At 39.5% G+C, this 19,492-nt stretch overlaps 1 protein-coding gene across 5 annotated transcripts; it reads right to left on the bottom strand.

Moving 5' to 3' along the window:
• Positions 1-2,819: 2,819 nt before the first annotated feature.
• armc9 (armadillo repeat containing 9) lies at positions 2,820-19,248 on the bottom strand. Of its 5 annotated transcripts, none has more exons than XM_079575523.1 (26): positions 19,095-19,248; positions 18,668-18,836; positions 18,462-18,587; positions 18,227-18,394; positions 17,539-17,694; positions 17,359-17,451; positions 16,461-16,485; positions 16,182-16,339; positions 15,889-15,987; positions 15,394-15,429; positions 14,006-14,040; positions 13,803-13,914; positions 13,570-13,662; positions 13,032-13,122; positions 12,777-12,900; positions 12,569-12,708; positions 11,817-11,893; positions 11,615-11,689; positions 11,219-11,309; positions 10,986-11,038; positions 10,728-10,826; positions 10,323-10,435; positions 9,431-9,561; positions 9,184-9,283; positions 6,286-6,467; positions 2,820-3,163 (listed from the first exon to the last, which is right to left on the bottom strand). In XM_079575523.1, the coding sequence occupies exons 2-26, from the start codon at positions 18,740-18,742 to the stop codon at positions 3,141-3,143; spliced, it is 2,475 nt and encodes an 824-aa protein (XP_079431649.1). In that variant the 5' UTR covers positions 18,743-18,836; positions 19,095-19,248; the 3' UTR covers positions 2,820-3,140. The 5 variants fall into 5 exon arrangements, with proteins under 5 accessions (XP_079431649.1, XP_079431651.1, XP_079431650.1 ...); XM_079575525.1 differs by having other exon boundaries at positions 13,803-13,911; XM_079575524.1 differs by having other exon boundaries at positions 16,182-16,336.
• Positions 19,249-19,492: the final 244 nt, after the last annotated feature.

Below are 19,492 nucleotides of genomic sequence, written 5' to 3'. Positions count from 1 at the left end.
TGAATATACAACTCAATTTTCAGTTTTACTATTACATACTGCGACAACTTCCCCCTAGTTTTTATAGTGTGTTATCCCACCATTGGAATGTGCCTGTGCACATAGTGTAAAGCTGAGCAGCATTATGTTAAAAGGTTAATAGGTAAGCCACTGGAGGAGGAAAAAAACATTTTTCATATAGCTCTCTCTATGAAAGAGGCATTACTATGTTTTGTTGTGAATAGAAACTAATTAGACATTTGAATGTAATACAGTAACAGAACAATTCAAGTATTTTCTTTTTCCATGTTTAGAGTCAAAACGGTATAAATTGTGTGTGATGTGATGCTAATGTAGGTTGTAAAGTAAAAACAAATACAAGTAGATTTGGTAGTTGCATTTCTTCTTGGAGAGCTCAGGTGACTACCTAGATACAGTGGGAGGAAAGTGTATGTGAACGCTTTGGAATTTTTCACCTTTCTGCCTTAATTGGTCATAAAATATGGTCTGATCTTCATCAAAATCATAAGAATGATTATTCAGTGTCTGCTTAAACTAATACCACCCAAACAATTACATGTTATCATATTTTTATTGGCCATAACATGTAAACATTCACAGGACAGGGAGGAAAAAGTAAGTGAACCCAGGCATCTCGCTGAAATCTCGCTGACGTAAGTGAACCATTGCACTGACCCCCCTTAGCTGGCTGACCCTTCTTTTGAAGTAATAACTGCTTTTCTGTTGTTGCAGATTAAATGCTCACAATGATCAGGATGAATCTTGGATCATTACTCGTTACAAAACAGCAGTTCAGCAAGATTCCTGGGTTCACTTACATTTTCCACCCTGTCCTGTGAAGGTTTACATGTTATGGCCAATTAAAATATGATAAAATGTAAATGTTTGGTGAGTATTAGTTTGAGCAGACACTTTACTTATTCTTATGATTTTGATGAAGATCAGATGACATTTTATGACCAATTTAGGCAGAAATGTGAGCAATTCCAAAACATTCACATACATTCTCCCCCCACTGTATTCTGAATGATCGATAGATTATTTTTCTTTCTTTTTATTCCTACCTTGATGGCACGGGCATATTCCATAATGACTCACCACTGGATGGAAATAAATATTGTGACTTTGCAGAAGCTTACTGAAACAAAGCCACAGTGAATGATTATCAAAGTTTAAGGTGGTCTTCATTTTTTTCGTTTTCTGATCTATGGTGTTCATCAGGTTAGAATAAAACACTATGAATAAATATTTCTACACATATATTTTATAACTATACCAAAATCCGTCCACAAAGAATCAGGATTCAGGCCTGGTGAACAGGAAATGTGTCCCCTGCACTGGCGTCACCCATTATCAGTCATGCACATGGCCGTCTCCTGATAAACCCATCAAAGTGGTACTTGTGTCTCCCAGCAACTATAAGCCACTTCTGTTTGACACTTTGGGGGACAGATTCCAGCCTGGTGGTGTATTAAAACTTTACAGCCTTCTAAATACTCATAAAGGGTCAGCTCATTGTGCTAAACGGTGCTTCAAGTGGTGTTTTCCCATGCCTCCGAGCACCATCTCCTAGCCCATATCTGCTGTTGTTTGGATAGGGCTCCAGTTTCCTACAACGGGACAGAGCGAGTGTGTGCGGCTAAAGGGTTACACTGCCACCTGGGCCCAAGTGCGTCAGTCCTGTCATGTGCATGCGGTTTCCTTTTATTGTATCAGCGCTCCCAGGCATCATCCTCAAATGCTTAATGCTAAAAATGTCACGCCTCGAGGGACAAAATCAGTGAGGAAGATGGCCCGAATGTAACTGTAAAGGTTGACTACAATTTCCTTTGAGTGTCGAAATGAGCGGACAATGCTAGCTGGCTCCGTGGACCATTCAAGTTGTTTTGTGTCTATGGTGCCAATGTTCAGGTAGGTCTAAAATTTGGGCAAAAATACATTTCTAATCATGGCCATTTTTTGTTATATTGAATTTGAATTTGATCAAACATTCAGGTGCCAGTGAAGAGATGAATAGCTCCATAAACAGGTACTACTGCAGAAAATGAGTGAATGGTTTGTTGTGGCAAAAAAAAAACAAGTTAGAAGATATAAGAATCCATTTATTTGACAAGAGCGCTCTTTTTGATCTCATGCTTAACCTTTGCATTGTTCACTCCATCTTATTTTAAACAGAAAACACTCCCCGTGCTTGTCATAACGTGTGCAAAATGTGTGGAATTACTGCCAATTTGCCAAAGGGTTAAATTGTATCCCCTTTTCTGCCTGTAGAACATCGTGTACGGCTCTAGTTTAAACTGCAAGTTATTTAGTGCACTGCACAACAAATGTATTTATCTATTGCAGACATTTTGATAGACAGAAGGCTTTGATTTTGTGGCATGAATTTATTGAAAACCACAATTAACAATAAAAAAATGGCAGGATTTATGTAGCAAAAGACTACACACAGCAACAAAGTGCAATCATTAAATATCAACTGTTCTTCAAGTCTTTTTTTTTTAAATGCATTTTGATATAAACTAATAAGCAGCAATTGATTCCTAAAATTCACTAGTCAGTGCAGACCTGTGTCATTTGTAAACATTCCAACTTAATAAGTAACAAAAAATAACTTACAAGTCACCATATTATTTTTTGAATGGCAGATTAAAAGTATGTACAAGAATATTAAAGAAAAATAGTGAAATTCCCTTTTTTTTACCGCGAGAAAAGACAAACATCAATCCTTGGCATGCTTATGAATAAATAGTTTCAAGTTTGAAATGGACATATCGAGTTGCAAACATAATAAAGTGGCCACTCGGCGCTCCAAAAAACAGAGTAATGATTTAACACAAGGGCAGATTAGCCAGAAAATACTCTGGTGAATGGAGATGCTGGGGCGAATGAATACTCAAGGTGCAAGGGGGAGGGACAGCTCCAAACGGTGATTATTGTCTGAGCCACTATAAAGTTACAGAACAGGTCTGAGGGGGTGAAAAAAAAATGCAACCCCCACAATCCTTTGCATTGTTCCGGCCCCACCCCCCTCTACCTCCCTCTTGGTGCTGTTGATCGCCACTGGCCGGGGATGAGGTTACAGGAAGGCCCCGATGCTGTGGGGGAGATAGTGGTGGTCCATGGTGACAGGCCCCTCTTCACCTCCTCTTGGACCGGCCGCCTGCGGGATTAGGGCAAGGAGGGGTGGAGGGGTGGAGGGGTGCGAGGTGGACAGAAAGGGAGATTATGGGAAACCATTACAAGATGCATCAGGTGACGGTTTCATAATGTGAAGTACCATATTTTACTGTGTTTATTAGACGGAACAAGCCAAAAAATGCAAAATAAAGAAGAAAAAAACATATATAAGTTGCTCCGGAGTATAAGTCGCACCAGCCTTGACAACTACCTGCGCATGGAGGCATAGCTGCACTCTCCCGGCAGCACATTGTTCAAGCTCTCATTTGCGAACTCGTTCCTCTAGCTGTGGCCAACTAGCTTTTAGCCAGCAATGAGCTTTTTTTTGTTTTCTTTTTTCAGTAAGAGTAACCTCCACTTTTCACTCGTCCCTCACAATTTTCGCGCTCACTCCAAACTTTCTTTCTGCTGCTCGATTACCGTTTTTTAAATCTTCAGTGCTACAGGAGTAACAGATGATGGTACACAAGTCTAGAGCGGCCTCTTGCAGCTGTCAATGTGAAAATAACAAACATTGTGGGATTATATATTTTGATGTATAAGTCGCGCCTGAGTATAAGTCACACCCAAAGCCAAACTATGAAAAAAAGTGTGACTTATAGTCAGAAAATACAGTATTAAAAAAATTCAATGTTTTTTTTGTAGAAAAACTACACATGGCCAATGGCTAATACAAATGTTCTTCTTCGCATATGATAAGTGGGTCAAAAATAAAGGTAGACTTCCATTTCAGCTCAGGACAATGCTTTTTCAGAAACTTTGAATTAAAAACTTTCAAAAATTAACGATCAAGCTCCTCCCCCTCCCCTCCTGATGGGACCTGAGTCACCTGACATGTCGGTTTAAAGGAAAGCTCGTCTCATTGGTCAAAGTGATAGCCCAGGGATTCGGATTAGTTGCAGAAATCAGAAATGGGAGGGACTTTAGAAAAAATATTATGATTTAATATTACTTATGTTACGTAAAATTTCAGACCCAGTCGGTCAATTATACGCAATCTAGTAAATTTGTATAACATTTAAACTTGTATAATACACCAAGGTTCTTTTTGGGGACACAAATGTTCCCTTTTAACAGGAATGACCCAAGTGCAAAGCACAAACTGACAGTGCGTCCTAGTGGTAGTGGTACTTGCTGTACATTAATGGAAGTTCTTTGACTTGTTGGACTCTGGACCCTTGCCAATATCTAAGCCAGTTTTGTCCAAACTGTATTAAATGAGCACTGCATAATGAAAAAGTGGTTCTTAACTGGTGGGTCATTTTCAGTGGGTCGAAGGACTAAAATAAGTGTTTATACGTTGAGGCGTTGTTGCCGATTGTGTATTTTGGGTCTCATACAACTAATAAAATGACTTTTACCTAATATGAGTTCCTTTTTCAAGTCTGTCCCTCCATATCCACCACATTAAACAATTTGTCCCACTTTTAGTTCTTTTTGAGGTGGTCACCCTATGTCTTACTATCTAGCAATCTTGCAAGCATGTATTATTCATTAGATTTTGTTAAAAATTAAAGAAGGTTTACTTCGCACATCTCTTTGTTTTAAACAGGTGCGTAAGAGAAGGCATAGAGGCCAAATCTCTCGCACACTATACTTGCAACACCAGTGTACTTTTATTAATGCAATTAATAATGCAATCAATAATGCATTAGTGTACTTTTATTAATGTTATTTTTCCGCCTAAAACCTGGATTTGTAAAAAAAAAAAAAAGTTTTAAAAAGGACTATGAACACAAATTGACACAAATATTGTATAACATTTTATATTTTTCTGTTTTGTGGTACAGCTGCTTCCTCCTGCTCTCCTTTTCAGCGCCTGTGTGGGTGGCCCAGTCAGCTACACATGCAGCGCGAGCGTCTGCCTTGAGTCACATGCGAACTTCCATCACTGTCTACGGATGCACTTGACGAAAGCGGAGCGCTTTCCCCTGCAGCCAGACGCCACCAAGCAGAAAACATTACACTTAATCGCACATGACAGTTGGCAGGAACTACAAACTGCATTAAAAGAAATCTATGAGACAAACCAATAAAAAAAAGTCTGTTTGGGTCATGTGACTCCCTAATGCTTTTTGAGTTGAGCTTGGATTAAGTGACTTCCCGGTGTGTCCATAGATGTCTGACACTTGCCAGACCTAAGAAGCACCGCACACACTCAGGAGGAAGTGGTGGCTCTGACTGACCATTACAGGCTTTATGGTAGAGGCACTGCAGCCAGAATAAGAGCCGGAGGTAATAATACAATTAAAATACATGAGGGCATAGAGAGATGGTATCATTCAACTAAAAGCAAAAGCATCAATGTAAAAAACAATTGCATCCGGCTACAACATAATATTAGGTTATGATCTTAAATTGGATACAGCTTTGATTTGGAAATATCACGACATTTATAAGACATTCAGACTGTTTTTGCCCAACAAGACATCATAACCTGAAATCTAACCAGTACGTACGAACTCACCGACTGATCAAAAATCAAATCAAATCAAAATGTTTAGTACTAGTAGTTTAGTACAAGAACAATGAAGGTTATACCATTATGCATCAGGCTTATGTGATGACAAAATGTCGCAGCAGCAGCAAAGCCCGTTGAGTCTGAATAAATACAGCGTTACATTTTTTATCTTGATTAATCAAGCAGAAGCTGCAAATAGCTGTTGACTAAATTTCTGCTTGTCTAGTCACTTGATCTGCCCTTTTGCTATTGTTCTGAATAGGAAGAAGCGGGTCATTCCGTAAAAGCGTCACAAAACAATACTTCCCGTATAGCATTGCAGAAGTTCCGCAAAGCCATTAGTATTCTAATTGTATGGTTGGAATCCGGACCTTTTCAAATTTAAATATCTTCAACTAAATCAACCTTCAAGATCCACATAGATTTTTTGGGTTTTAAATCAATCTTACGCATTTTCTCCAGATTTTGTTTTTAAGTACACCAAAGCACTGCAATGTTTTCTAGGATAAGTTGACAGCATTTCCAAATATCAGTACACTTTTATTTGTCAACCTATTTAGAAATACCATAAACAAGGCTGTATTGGCTTATGCTAATGATGCTAGCCATTTAGACATTATTTCCCACGATGCTAGAGTGCTTACTTCCACTGATCTGTGACTTGTCCCCATCAGAGGCCACAGAGCCTGGCCTGCTGGTCTGCTGTGGCTCACTATGAGAAAACTGAGGTGCCAGGACTCGACTATGACTGGATCCTCTCTGGCTCACTGTGCCATCAGGTGTCCGGGGGATCTTTGGCTGGCTTGCAAATGCTGGAACATACCCACTGTGGAAAGAAAGTAGGATGTAAGGCTGCTTTTGGGAAACATGTAATCAGTTGGTTCCAGTACACTGTTGACATTTCATCCTTGTTTACGGTTAGAAGGGCCTTTGAGAAAGGTGTAATCCCATAAAGAGTTCTGAAACCTGATAGAACAGAGCACAATAGTCATGAGAGCTTTTTCTTTTCATGAGATTAGGCACCAACATGTGGCACAGATAACATGTGTCTCACTTTTCCATAGTGTTACATTTCAAAAGGGAAAAGAATGTTGCATGAGTGCAGGTTGAGATTGAGAATAATCGTATAATATTGTACAATAAACACTGCAATATTGTATAATAAACACTTCAGGCATAACAACAGCACTACTAGCCAAATACTGTGAATCAAAATAACACTAGTTTGAGATTGGTCCTCAATTAGTGGTTTAAGTCATGTTGTAAGATGGAACACCTTTGGATTTTTTTTTCTTTTTGTCAGAAAATACTTATACACCATAATGTGCATTGTAATGACAAAGTAGTTTTTTGAGGAAATAAAAAAAGAAAAATGTTTATAAACACAACATCTCTCTGTTAAATCAAACCTGGCATAATCACTTGGGTGGCAACTCCCAACTTCAGGATTAATTTCAGGAAAACTCATTCATTGCTTTGTCATACAAGTCATTCCCAAACTCACTGGCTCCAAAATTGGAGATAAAATCTGGTAAACCGAGCGTTCTGAGTTGTAAGAAGGCAGGCGCCCTGCAAGCACAGTTGTATGAAGACGGAAGTCTGTGTCATTGTGCCACATACTCCAATATAGCGGGTTTTATTACAGACTGAATGACAAAAATGGACAAGGAAGAGATATAATTTTCGGTTAATAGTAAATGCTTAATTAGGCTACGTTAAAAGCTAAAATAAAGCTAGAATTTCAGAATGCAGGAGTAGTGAATATATTCATGACAATACACTGCGATAACCTTCATATGGCATCCATTAGAACTTTATATGGAACCCTTGCATTTGAAAATACAGAGGGGCCAGCGAGATTGAGTCATAAATATTGATGCACAAGTTCTCAGGAAGGGGCAGAGCCACATCTATTTCCTTACATGCCCTAATGTAAGTGCTGCTTTGCATCGTCAAGCAGATATTCCCATTAATTCTTACAATCAGTCTTCCGGAAAGGAGGGAGAGCAAAGGCTACAAAGAGTTGACGAGGCTGAGGCGGTGGAACACAACAGGAGTAGGACTGGATGCGTCATCGTTTCTCTCCACGGTGCAAGGCAAATACACTCACAATGGGCATGAAATTGATTGCGATCTTACATAAGGATGGGATCTTAACATCAGCCGCCAAGCCTTCCTCCTCCTCCCCAATTGCCTTGGACTTTTGATGGAGGAAAATAACCTGGCTGCTTCACCAGGTGTGTGTACCGTGTAACCAAAGGAACAGCTGTGTTTTTGCTAAGAAGCACAAAGAAGTAGTTCCTGAGACTTTGGCCAAATTGCAGTGTTTCTAGGGCTCCATTGACTCCTTTGTTGATCACATTGAAGTCCCCGTCACTCAAACCTGGGGTGAAATCAGGCAACTGAATTCAGAGCGAGCCAAGCTGTATGGCAGAGGTGTCTTGCGTTCCTGGGGTATCGGCGGAGGGATGACTGAAGCACTTTCCTGGGACTCATTACTCTCGGCGAGATTGAGGAGTCAAGTTCCTTTGGGATTTGACGGAGGGCCGGAGCCAGGGAGGTCTGCCTGAATGGGCCTCTTTGTGGGCGCTGCTGGTTTGAACGCATGTCACAGGCGTACGGATCGGCATGGTGGTGCTGAGTCACCCATCAGGGACTGTGCCTGCCAACACTCTCCCTCCCCTGAGCCACAAATAACAGTGACCCAAATAGTAGGATACAGACAGAACATATGCGCAGGTTCAGGTACATACACCGGTAGATGGTACGGCATGAGGCAATCACTAGTTAAAGGCCACTGTTTGGTTAGTTTAGACCTTATATAGAAGATAGAAGAGATAACCGGTGTTCATGGTAATGATCCCAAGTGGTTCTGTGAAATTAACATGGCCGTTCAATCTCCTCCTATGAAGCCTGTTCCTTAAAAGGGCAAAAAGGCGGGAAGCCCCGGCTACGAGCCTCCACGGAGCTCCAGAGCCTATCAATCATAGATTTAGGCTTCCACTTTTTATCGCTGATGTATAAAAATTATGACCCCAGTGCTGTCACATGGGTCATAGCAATTTTTACAAAAAGACAAAACTCTTTGGAGCCAGGCTTTTAAGGGTGGTATATTACAGCAATGTCGGCTCCCCGCCATGAGGACCAAAGAGAAGCGCTTTCCTCGCCTATTGGTTTAGACAGAGTAGAGGTAATTTTGTATGTAATATTGAGCCAGTCTGTAGACCAGTGAAGTGGTGTGAACCAAAAAACACTATATTAAATTACAGTCCCATAAAGTGTCTTCAATTGATGCACTTACTTTCTCAAACTAAAATAGAACTGGGACTTTTGCCTGTAGATAATACAAGCTTTATCTATCCTTTACAAAGACTGGGACTGGTTATTATCCCCTATTTATTTGATCGAATCAGAGAAATGCATAGCAAACATGGCAGCTTAGGTAAGCATCTGAGGTTGGATCAACACCAAACTTATCTATTTAGAAATACTTTAGGGCCATTGAACGACATGAAATATGGGAGACTATTTTCCCGGTTTACCTTTGTGAATGTCCATTGTGTTCCTCCTCTCCTTTTCTGTCAGAGCGTTGGTATAATGCATCCAAATCAATTTCTTGAGAAAATTTCACAATTTCTGTGTCTGAAAAAAATAAAGAAAACATTTCATTGACGACTTCATTTCCGCTAGACTTCTAAATCAACTTGAAAAGGCGTAAGCACATCTTGTAATCTAGTCATTTATCAATCTATGTTAGACTGTAAATAATTTTACACACAAAGTACTGACCAGTGCTTTGATGCAAGGAATCAGCGGTCATGGGGCGGCTGCCGGTGCGAGTTGGAGGTCGGGAGTTGTACTGAGATGGAGGGAGGCTGTCCTGACCTCCATCACCCCCACGGCTGCAAGGTCTGGAATCCCTATCAATCATAAAACAGCCACGATTCATTTGTTTATTTATCTGACAGGGACAGTACACATATATGTCTGTACTGTAAATGACTCAGTATATGTCAACAAAATTGAGTGGCTATCACTGCAATATTATTCCTCTCTATTATTCTTTTATTTGTCCCTCAATTTGATATTCCATCTTCAGTTATTGTTTGATACGTCCATTCATTTGAGGTTCCATTTCTATTTGATTTGAAATAGAAACCTCTATTAGTTGCAGAGCTTGTTTTCAACTGTAATCACCTTTGGACTATTATATTAATGACTGCTTTCACTCAGTAAGTACTCGATAATTTACACAAAATTGCATATGATTGTATTACTGTGAAATTAGGAGCCATCAGGTTCAATCATACTTGTGTCACCCACAATAATACTGTTTTCAGTTAGTAAAAAGTGTAGAACTTGTATGTTTCTTTTGTATGTTTTCATGTGACTCTCTGATTAACAAATAAAATGACATGGTCAAAGTATTTTGACAGTTGTCAGGTGTCCCACTTCACACTATGACCTACTGCCCTGTTTTCTCCAGGCATTCATGATTTGACATGAAATCCTGAGGCCAAACAGAACAATGGCCGATCTGGGCATTGTCTCCAGTGCCAGCACAAGTACAAGCTAACAATGTTATCTGCACCTGTTAACTGATAGCCCATAAGATTCAGGAACACAATGCATACTCATCCTTATAGAAATCGGTTTTCTTTGCCAAATTCAGGACACATACCCGCAGTTGGAATTTCTTGGGAATCTAGGAGTAACCGGGCGCTGCAGGGGTTCAACACCATCCGACTGCGGCTGTGGAGATCTCTTTTTGGCTTTTGCCATGTTGGTCATAATCTGCACAACACACACAACAACAAAGAACCTACTTAGACAAAGACAGTTTATGTGAGTCTGTGTTGCTGTCATGATGAGAAAAATCCTATATAACATCCAACAACCATGAATAATAGAAAGACCATAGGGACACCGCAATATCCGTTTACATAGCATATTCGGCAAGCATTATACACTATCAATGTCCGGGCCTGTGCTTGGTTCAAGGTCAACAAGGGCAAAAGTATAATTTCTGCAGCCAAATACAGACATCTAGAGTGTAGGATTATTGGATCTGATGAATAGCTCTTACTCCTAGGTACTCTGTAGTGAGCAGACACTCTCCAGACAACTCCCGCGGCTGTGGCTGGAGAACTTCCTCTTTGTCCAGGTCGGGCTCCATCAGATCCTCCTGGGATGAAAAAAACAAACAAAAAAACACACACGTCAGTTTTACAGGCATCACAAAGCCTGTGAGTCAATTTTTTATTTTTACTCCAAAATACATCATTCAAAGTAAAACATTTAGGAGACTACTAGAAAGTTAGTTAATTAAACACAAAACGCTTACTTCATTGTCGTCCTCTTCTTCCTCATCATCCGACTCTGGTCCCTCTACTTCAGCTACGATAAACAGAATTGTTAAACCTAGATCAGTGGTCAATGTAATTTCAATAAAGCCACACAGCGGTACACTCCAGTTTATAAGAGTTGCAATTCTTATTGAATGATCACTAATACACAAATATGCGAAAGCCACTTGTAAATGTAAAAACTGGGTGGAAAAAAAAGAAAATTACATACTTGCATTTAGTTGTTTGACGATAAACTGTATTTGTCTGTTCAGGTCTGGATCGTCATCTTTGCAGTAACACCAGAGAATCTCCTCGACACTCTGGTCAAGTAATATACAAAAACAGAAGGAAAGAAAATCTCAGAAGGCTGACAACAGTGTAGCGCTTTGAGGAACTTGGTAAAACAGGCTTGTTAAGCGCAATACAAGTGTACACCGTTATTATTATTGCAGTATTATCCTACATACAAGGTGTAATCCTAGCTTTTTATGTGTGCAATATAATACAACTCTTTTCGCATCGTTTCTAGATCATGTATGGGGTATACTCTTCCATTGTGTGCGCTGGCCATAGTGTGGTGACAAACAAGGGGATAAATTCAGAGCAGGGTTATTGCTTATCTTACCATTTCTTTGGCTTCCTGTCTCACAGAGGGAATAGAGAGAATACTGTACAAGGCTCCATTGACATACGGGCGAATCTGAAAGACAAAGTGACATAAACATTACCGTCATTAGAGGCAAAAGTACGACAAACGACATACATCATAGCGAGACAAAATAGTAATAGTGAGGTTTGATTTAACTTTTGTATGATGTGTGCAGTACCTCGTGGTTCTCATGTCCCAGTAAGTCTGTAAGAACCTTAAGCACGTGTTTGGCCTTTTCAGCACACTTCCTTTTACCTGAATCACAAGACACATAAAGGTAACATTTTATTCATGGCGTCAGGCTAGTGGCAAAAATCCCAACATCCCCCACTCCTGATCGCTGTGATGTTACGATTAATTCAGGAATTTAAAACCACATTTAAAAGGGACTAGATGCAAGTTGGTCATTTTTATACTCACTACTGCTGCCTCAGGTCTTACACGGAACTGCAGGTTCTATATTAAGCTCGTGCATGACGGCACTTCGGACCCGAATTAACACCTTTTTGAGTGACAGTGCAGGATTTTAGAGGCAGTTGTGGTGAACAGGTCTGGGCTCATTCTACACATTAGGACATTGCTGGAACATGTAGGGGGAGGAGAATACGTAATTTTAAAAAGTGTTAACACCGTATAGTCCTTTTAAGTGAGGGTTTTATGACAATATTATGTCCATAAATAATCATAAACATTCAGCATTAGGTGATTAGATCAAACCTGTTGTTAAATTATTATCAGTGAGTTTTACTTTTGAGAACAGTGGTGGCAGAACATCACCTCTCGTATCTAGCAGCTAATGATAAAATACCAGATTTGAATAGTGATCAGTGTGTGATGCAAGCTGCTAAAAGATACGCAGCACTGGTATGGCGATGCTAAATTGGTCAATGGCAGTAATATGGATAGAAAACATGACCACTGTATGTATACCCTTTGTTCTTAGGCAGAGGTTCATCAGTAAAGCTGCAGAGTACTCCAAAGTATAGTCACTGAGACAGTCCGAGTCCTGCAACTCGTCCACCAGCCAACCAATCAGACCATCTTCGATCATGGCTGTCTGCTGGCTCCTCCTACAAACAAAGAATAAACAAAAACAATCCAGGTAAATGTAAATTCAAAAGTAATAAATTTTTCTCACCTGAGGCTGAGTTTCTGTAGGGCTATGAGAACATGTTCTCTCGTCACCGGGTCGCTTCCCTCCTTCTTGAGCGTCTCAGTCATGATTTTAAGAAGAACAGGGATCTGGGAGAGGTAGACTCGGCCTGAAAAGATGACATTGGAAATAAAACATCTAGGATTATCAATTGGGTAAATGGAAGGCCATTTGGAAAAGCATTTACTCACACAATAAGCCATTAAATAGGTTACAGTGAAAGGACCACTAGCCACTTACCCTCTGAGAGAGAAGCAAAGGCATTGATCAGGCGAGCCATGTACTGACGGACAATATCATTCCGTGACCACATCAAGTGAAGCACGGCTTTCTGAGGGAGTAAAAAAAAAAAGCAGAGAGAGAGAAAAGGCCTGAGAGGCAATTCACCTCACAGACAAACAGCCAGAAGGCATGATTGAAGTCCGACACCGAACACATGCATTGTTATTTTCAATTGTGCAAATTTCTATGTGCTATTAGGGCTATAGGACTTTAAGCGTTGCTGCAAGAACTCAAACAAAGAGTTGAGCTGGAAGATGGAGATCGTTTACTCTTCTGTTCAGGGATTATGTACCCATGTGTCAAAAGCCTTAGTGAACACGCAGACAGGAGGCTATACGCGCGAATAAGAACTTCAGAATATTGATAGAATACCGAAATAGGATGTAAATAAGAGCATTTTGCATTTTGATTGATAAATGTTTACTTTTAATATCTCAATACCGCAGTTCAGAAAATGTCTTAACCCTGGCAGTAATTGCTATTCCATTGCTCTCACCTGGGTATTGCTGAAGCGGTCAAGCAGATCATTGCTGATGTAAGCTTGAAGCACTGTGTCTCTCTGCTCACCAGGAAGTGACCGAGTGAGTCTCTAAAACAACAAGTTTGCTTTAGAAACTCACAGAGCAATGAATTTACTCATTCATAAAAAAACACAGCCATCATCATGATAACTTCAGATAAATCAGCAGGCTATATGGTATGATTGTACATTAATGGAGCCTGATTTACCCAGCGCAGCGCCTGCAGCAGCAGAGCACGGAGCCTGTCTGTACCCTCCAACAGATCTTTCTTCAGCTTGTCATAGTCCAATGAGGGCAACATAGGCACCTCCTTGGGTCTTCTGGGAAACAGCAGAATGTCAGATGGACAGTGACATCCAATGGCACACTCTCAAATGTGAAGATTCTGTTGAAAATATAGTTTATACTTACTGGGGTGCAAGGGAGGCTCTGAGGATTGAGGAGGCCTGTGGTAAAAATTCATCAGAAGGCATATTTGACATAGTTGTTAATCATTTACACAGTAAATTATGTAAAGAAATGTTTAGTTGGGGTATTTGTTGTTGTATTGAAGATACAAAGTTTAGACTGTATATTGCATGCATGCTAATTGTACATGCACAATCCCCTAAGTGCATCCCCATGCTGTAAGTCACTACAATATTAGCATTTGCAATAGGATGTTACACCTCATTAGTCAAGATTATACCACAAACCAAAAACAACCCGCAGGCTTAGTTTGAAGATTGTCCTTTTGCAAACAAATCAGTAAAATATGGGGCTTTTGATGGAGTTGTCATTTGTTATTTTTAATCCTGAAATTTAACCTAAAGCCCTGCTTTTAGCTTGGCTTTTGAAAGGTCTTGCTAGTGATCCATGTCCTCTCAAGTGTCTTGTGGACAGACCACATATTTGCACTACAGAGGATTTTAGAGGAGGCCTTTGATACCTGGATTCTTTTCAGATTCTTTGATTCTAAACATTCCTCCTTTCCTGAAGCATACTGAAGGGCAATGGGGCACGTTTCACTGACTCGGGAGGATGACAAGTGCACAACAACTTGTATGACCTTAAACAATACAAGGTTTGACCTCAATATTTCAACAATGTATTGTTTACATACAGTAAGTGCTGTCTATACTCCACTCCCCTCTGGATGTCCTCTCACTATTCACTGTTTTATGAACATGGGGCCATCCATTGTTGAGCTGTCTTTGTCTATAGAGGCTGTGAGTTTCACCTGACTCAAAGGTTTGATTACTCCACACTGATAAACAAAACTTGAAAGAGATGCCATAGATTATATGCTTCGGCAAAATCAAGTTCTTGCACAAGATCAGAAAAATAAGTTACGGTGCATTAAGTTGAAATGTCTACAAGTGGTCTTATACACAGAGTCTACCAGATAGAATTGGTAAACCCAACGTATTGTTTAATAAAGCCGGCATAGGCTTCATTGGAACTTAATTTAAGCACCCCTGACAATAATGTTAGTGATCAATAAAAGCCCAATCTCTTTTCACTAAATTGAAACAATGAGATTCTGATTAGGAGCAGCATTTATATTTAAAAATGGTCAAAGAATGAACTCGGAAAAATGGCTCAAATTTTTGGACCGACGAAATATAGGATAGGTGATAAATAAACAACATCCAGATGACCTGGACTGTGTCAAGAACTGGTTTCTTCTAAAGTGACGGATAGAGATGCTGGCGCAGAACAGAGAGGATGACAGAGAGTAAACAAGCAGTCAAATGCAGAGGGAGACGGAGTGACCTTGATGATAACAGGAAGTGGAGATGAAAACATAATAAACTTACATAGCCATCATCATAAGGACTCATAGAGTAATATCCCTTTGTGGGTTAAGCACACACACAAACACAGCACACAGACACACAGAAAGAAGTTCAGTAAAGCAACAAAAACAAAAATCACACAGCAGAGTTCAATATGAGCAACTAATAGTTAGCGTAACTGCTAAGGGATAAGTAAAGTAAAATAAGTTGTTGGTGGAATATTGATTTTATTTTTTGAATTGCGTGTTCCCGACAAATGCCAAATTACAGTAAGTGAAAAGTTACATTAGCTTACATCATAAACAGAAGCTTGACTTCACTGACACAGGAAAGAGATACTGTTATACTGTAATGCGTAACAGTTTGTTCTAATGCTTTTTGTTTGACGTCTTTTCAACAGTTTGAATGTCTGCTTCAGTAGATACAGATGCAGATTGATATTGGATGCAAATGCTTCCATGTAATGTTAATGTAGTAAGTTGCGATTATGGAAAAAAGTGTTGGGGGTAGACTTACAGTGCCAGGTCTGGTGAAGTCTGTGCTCTGAACCGTGCTGTGCCTCATCTGGCTGCTGAACAGGCGAACACACACACTTTGCAGGTACTCAGGGGAGATCTGCCAAAGCACATAATAGTCTTGAGGATAAAAAGTGCACAGCCAGTGGATGGTGGAGGGTGATTTGAAATCTACATTATCTAAAAGGGCTTTAAGGTTAAAGCTAAAATGTGGAGTTTATACTTGATAAGCACTACTAATTAGGAGTAATGCAGTTTGGGTGTGTATGTTAATAGGTTGACAACTGGACCTACCATTTTTCCGCTGACAGTTGCCTCCAATGAGTCGACCAGCTCTGCAGTTATTCCAATCAGGTTGTGGTAGTCAGCCTGAATCTTATTGAACTTTTTAACGTAAGTCGCAATGCGCCGGTCTGACTCAGCAATCTGGATTTGGAGTTGTTGCATGGCTTCTGGGCATAAACAAAATATTCATAATATTTATGGTCATTGCAAGGAGATATGTCAAAATAAAAAGAAAGACAAGCACAGTTACGTATACCAAGGATTAATGAAGCATGAGACATCACATACCCTTTGCGCTTCTGCCACCCTCCCTCTACAGGATGTTTGTTAAAGAAAACTTCAATAAAGTAATCCATTTAAAAAAAAATCCAGAGCCAAGATAATCACCCTGTGTAAACTCTTATTCCGTCTTAAGTTAATAATATGACACACATCCTGTATGGAGGGCCAGTGTCATCACAAATGTATTTGTTTAATATTTAACATGTCTTTCTTGACTGTGTAGTGTATGCATTGTATTAGCAAAGGATTAGCAAAATGTTATATTTAACAAACCTGTTCTCATAATGTACTGTAATTGGTGTGTATGCAAGAATGTACAAATTAATGCTTTGGAATGAATGAAGTGTATGTTCATGTTATTGCTGTTTTGGGGAAATGTATTAATTGTGCATATTGTGCATTTTTTTTTCATGACTTTGTCTGCTAACGTCAGCCTGCCCAGGGACTGAAGGTGGAAATTAGCACAAGTGCAACAACCTGGTACTGTGCATCTCTCCTTTTCGAGGATAATGTATATTGTACACTGTCCCTGTTCAAATAAATAAATAAACTAAAACAAAAAAATAACTGGTCTTATAGGAGGTGCAGGTATTATGCGGGTCTTTTGAACCTTTACCATTTCTGGTAGCATATTTAGATGAATACATTTAAGGCGAATTTAAAATGAATGGGTTAATAGATTTTACAGTAGTTAGGAGCATGTAAAAAAAAACTTTGTACCAGTAAAAATCTAGCGAGTATTGTGATTAATCGTTCATAGCCTATTGTGGAAGTTTGTCCTCATTCCATAAACATAGTCAGTTAACTAACTGTTCAAAAGCTGTGATTGCATGAGGAGGAACAACCTTCGTCTGGAAATAACACAGCAGTGACTTGTATGCATCGAGAAAAATCTAAAGGATACGTATAAGCTAAGCAGCCTCGGAGTGTTTGGGGACTTCAGAGATACAGCCACAAATTGTTCCAGCTTATTCTTTAACTGTGGTACCCAGGAATCCTAAATCAAGACAAAATAGGATAGAATAGCAGTTAAAGGATATCATGTTCTGTAGTAGTAGAAAGGTAACGAGTGCAATAGTTTTACCTGGAATAGACTTTTAAATGAAGGGTGAACTGCTGGATTGGGGACAAATGGCAGTGCGTAATAGGGCAGAAACTCTGTAGTTTGACTCAGTGCTGCGCCGCGAGTCTCAAGGAACTGTTTGAAGAGGGACACCCTGTCTTCAAAGTCGCCTCGCTCCTGATTTAACAATTTTACAATTAAAAACTTTTTTTTACAGTGATTTTATTCTTATTTTAGTAGCATTGTGTAAGAGAGCAATCATAACTCATGGTATACACCATATTTAAATGCTAGATTGCTTGATGATTTAAGGCAGGAGTAGGCAAGTTACATTGGTGGAGGGACGATTTTCCACATTGTCAAAACGCCAAGGGCTGACTCTCCCATTTGTGACCAAATAAAGTATCCCTGTTCTACAACTGCCAGCAGCATTGTGCATCACATATGACCTGGGGTGTTTTGCTGAGAAATTTTAAAGAAATTGACAGTATTTTTCCACATTTTTTGAGTATATTCAAAGGTATTTGGTTGCTGATTTGAGCAACAATACTTCTCATAATCATCCAGGGGGCCAGAAGCTCTATGCAGAACGTTGCCCACTCCTGATTTAGCACATAGGGTGAAGTAAAGTAACTCTATAGCACCACTTAGTGGCAATTTTGTTGAAATGCAAAATGCTGTTAGAATGGAAGAGAAAGGATTTACATACGTGACTAAATTGTTTCCTCATTGGGTAGATAGTGAAGTGAATGTAAAGGTAAAACTCCAGACTTTGAGCCTGAGCATCTGAATCTTTCACCTCAGGCGAAATATGGTTTGTCCACAGTTCAAAGAACACCTTATGGTCTCCATCCTCAAAAGAGGTTAAGAGGTCTTTCTGTAACACAAGAAAAAGGTTAGACACATGGTTTATTGCAAACATAGCGTTACATCAATGGTTTTACCTGGATGATAAGCATCTTTGTGTCTCTCATTGAGCTACCAAGAGGTTTAGAGACCAGTTTGCCTTTGCATTTGCATTCCTTGTCAAAACTGTCAACAGTCTCTTCGAAATCCTCAAATTTAAGGTACTATCAAACACACCATTCATAGCACAATTAAAACACGACAGAAAAGATTAATGGCTCACTACAAATTAATCTCTGTTTACCTCTTTGATCATCCCAAGAAGATCTGATTCGGTTGCCAAGATGTCCCCCATCTCAGCTGCCTCTTTCAAACTCATGTGAGCGAAAATAACTTTCAGATACACTCCTTACCAACAAGTGATCCCGTTTCCATTAAAACGCGGAGTCTTCTGCCATGCAATTAGAATATCACTAACAGAAAATCAAAAGCGTTCATTAATTTAGTATAACTAATGTGAAGAGACAACGGTTGTTGACATACGAAACTAGGGTACAAAAGTCATATAGTGAAATCTAAATATGTAATAACACATTTGTTGTTCCTGCATATGCTAAACTCTCATCTCTCAGTTGTAAAAGGCACACATTTAAGCGTCAGTTAGCAAAATGTAGCTAATGTAGGTTAGCTCAATACATCAAACACTAAGTACGTTAGGGTTCAAGTATTACCTGAACAGTTTTAGCACTGCACGAAAGCACGTATGTTATTTTGAGATCACGTCCACCGTGAGCATAAACAGCGTTAAACACACATTCCTCATTTGCAAAGCGAAATGATAGTGCGAACATGTGAAGCAACTAGCATTAGCGTGTTGTTGGCAACTGGAAAGGACGCTGAAAAAAAAACACCTAGCAACCAGCTGTCGATGACGTGACTGCACAAGATCTTTGACCGAAACAAATTATTTGGTCAAAACGAATAAATTCATACATGCACGTGTGCATAATCTGCTCACAATCGGAATAATGTCATAGTGTGTTTACTGTTTGCTAATGTTTTGTTTTCTTGTTTTATGTGCAACAAAAGACATGTCATATATCTTGAGTAATACATGCTTGAGTGAAAT

The sequence above is a fragment of the Gobius niger genome (assembly GCF_951799975.1).
Source record: "Gobius niger genome assembly, chromosome: 17".
NCBI lineage: Eukaryota > Metazoa > Chordata > Actinopteri > Gobiiformes > Gobiidae > Gobius > Gobius niger.
The sequence above is the reverse complement of the archived record's forward strand: the minus strand, read 5'-3'. Positions and strand labels throughout refer to the sequence as shown.

Coding starts and splice junctions, on each gene's coding strand:
- armc9 (XM_079575523.1), bottom strand. CDS start 18,742: ATGAGTTTGAAAGAGGCAGCTGAGATGGGGGACATCTTGGCAACCGAA. Junction 17,695..18,226: donor TGAGGAAACAATTTAGTCAC/GTATGTAAATCC, acceptor TTGTTAAATCAG/GAGCGAGGCGACTTTGAAGA. Junction 11,039..11,218: donor CGTCAAACAACTAAATGCAA/GTATGTAATTTT, acceptor TGTTTATCGTAG/CTGAAGTAGAGGGACCAGAG.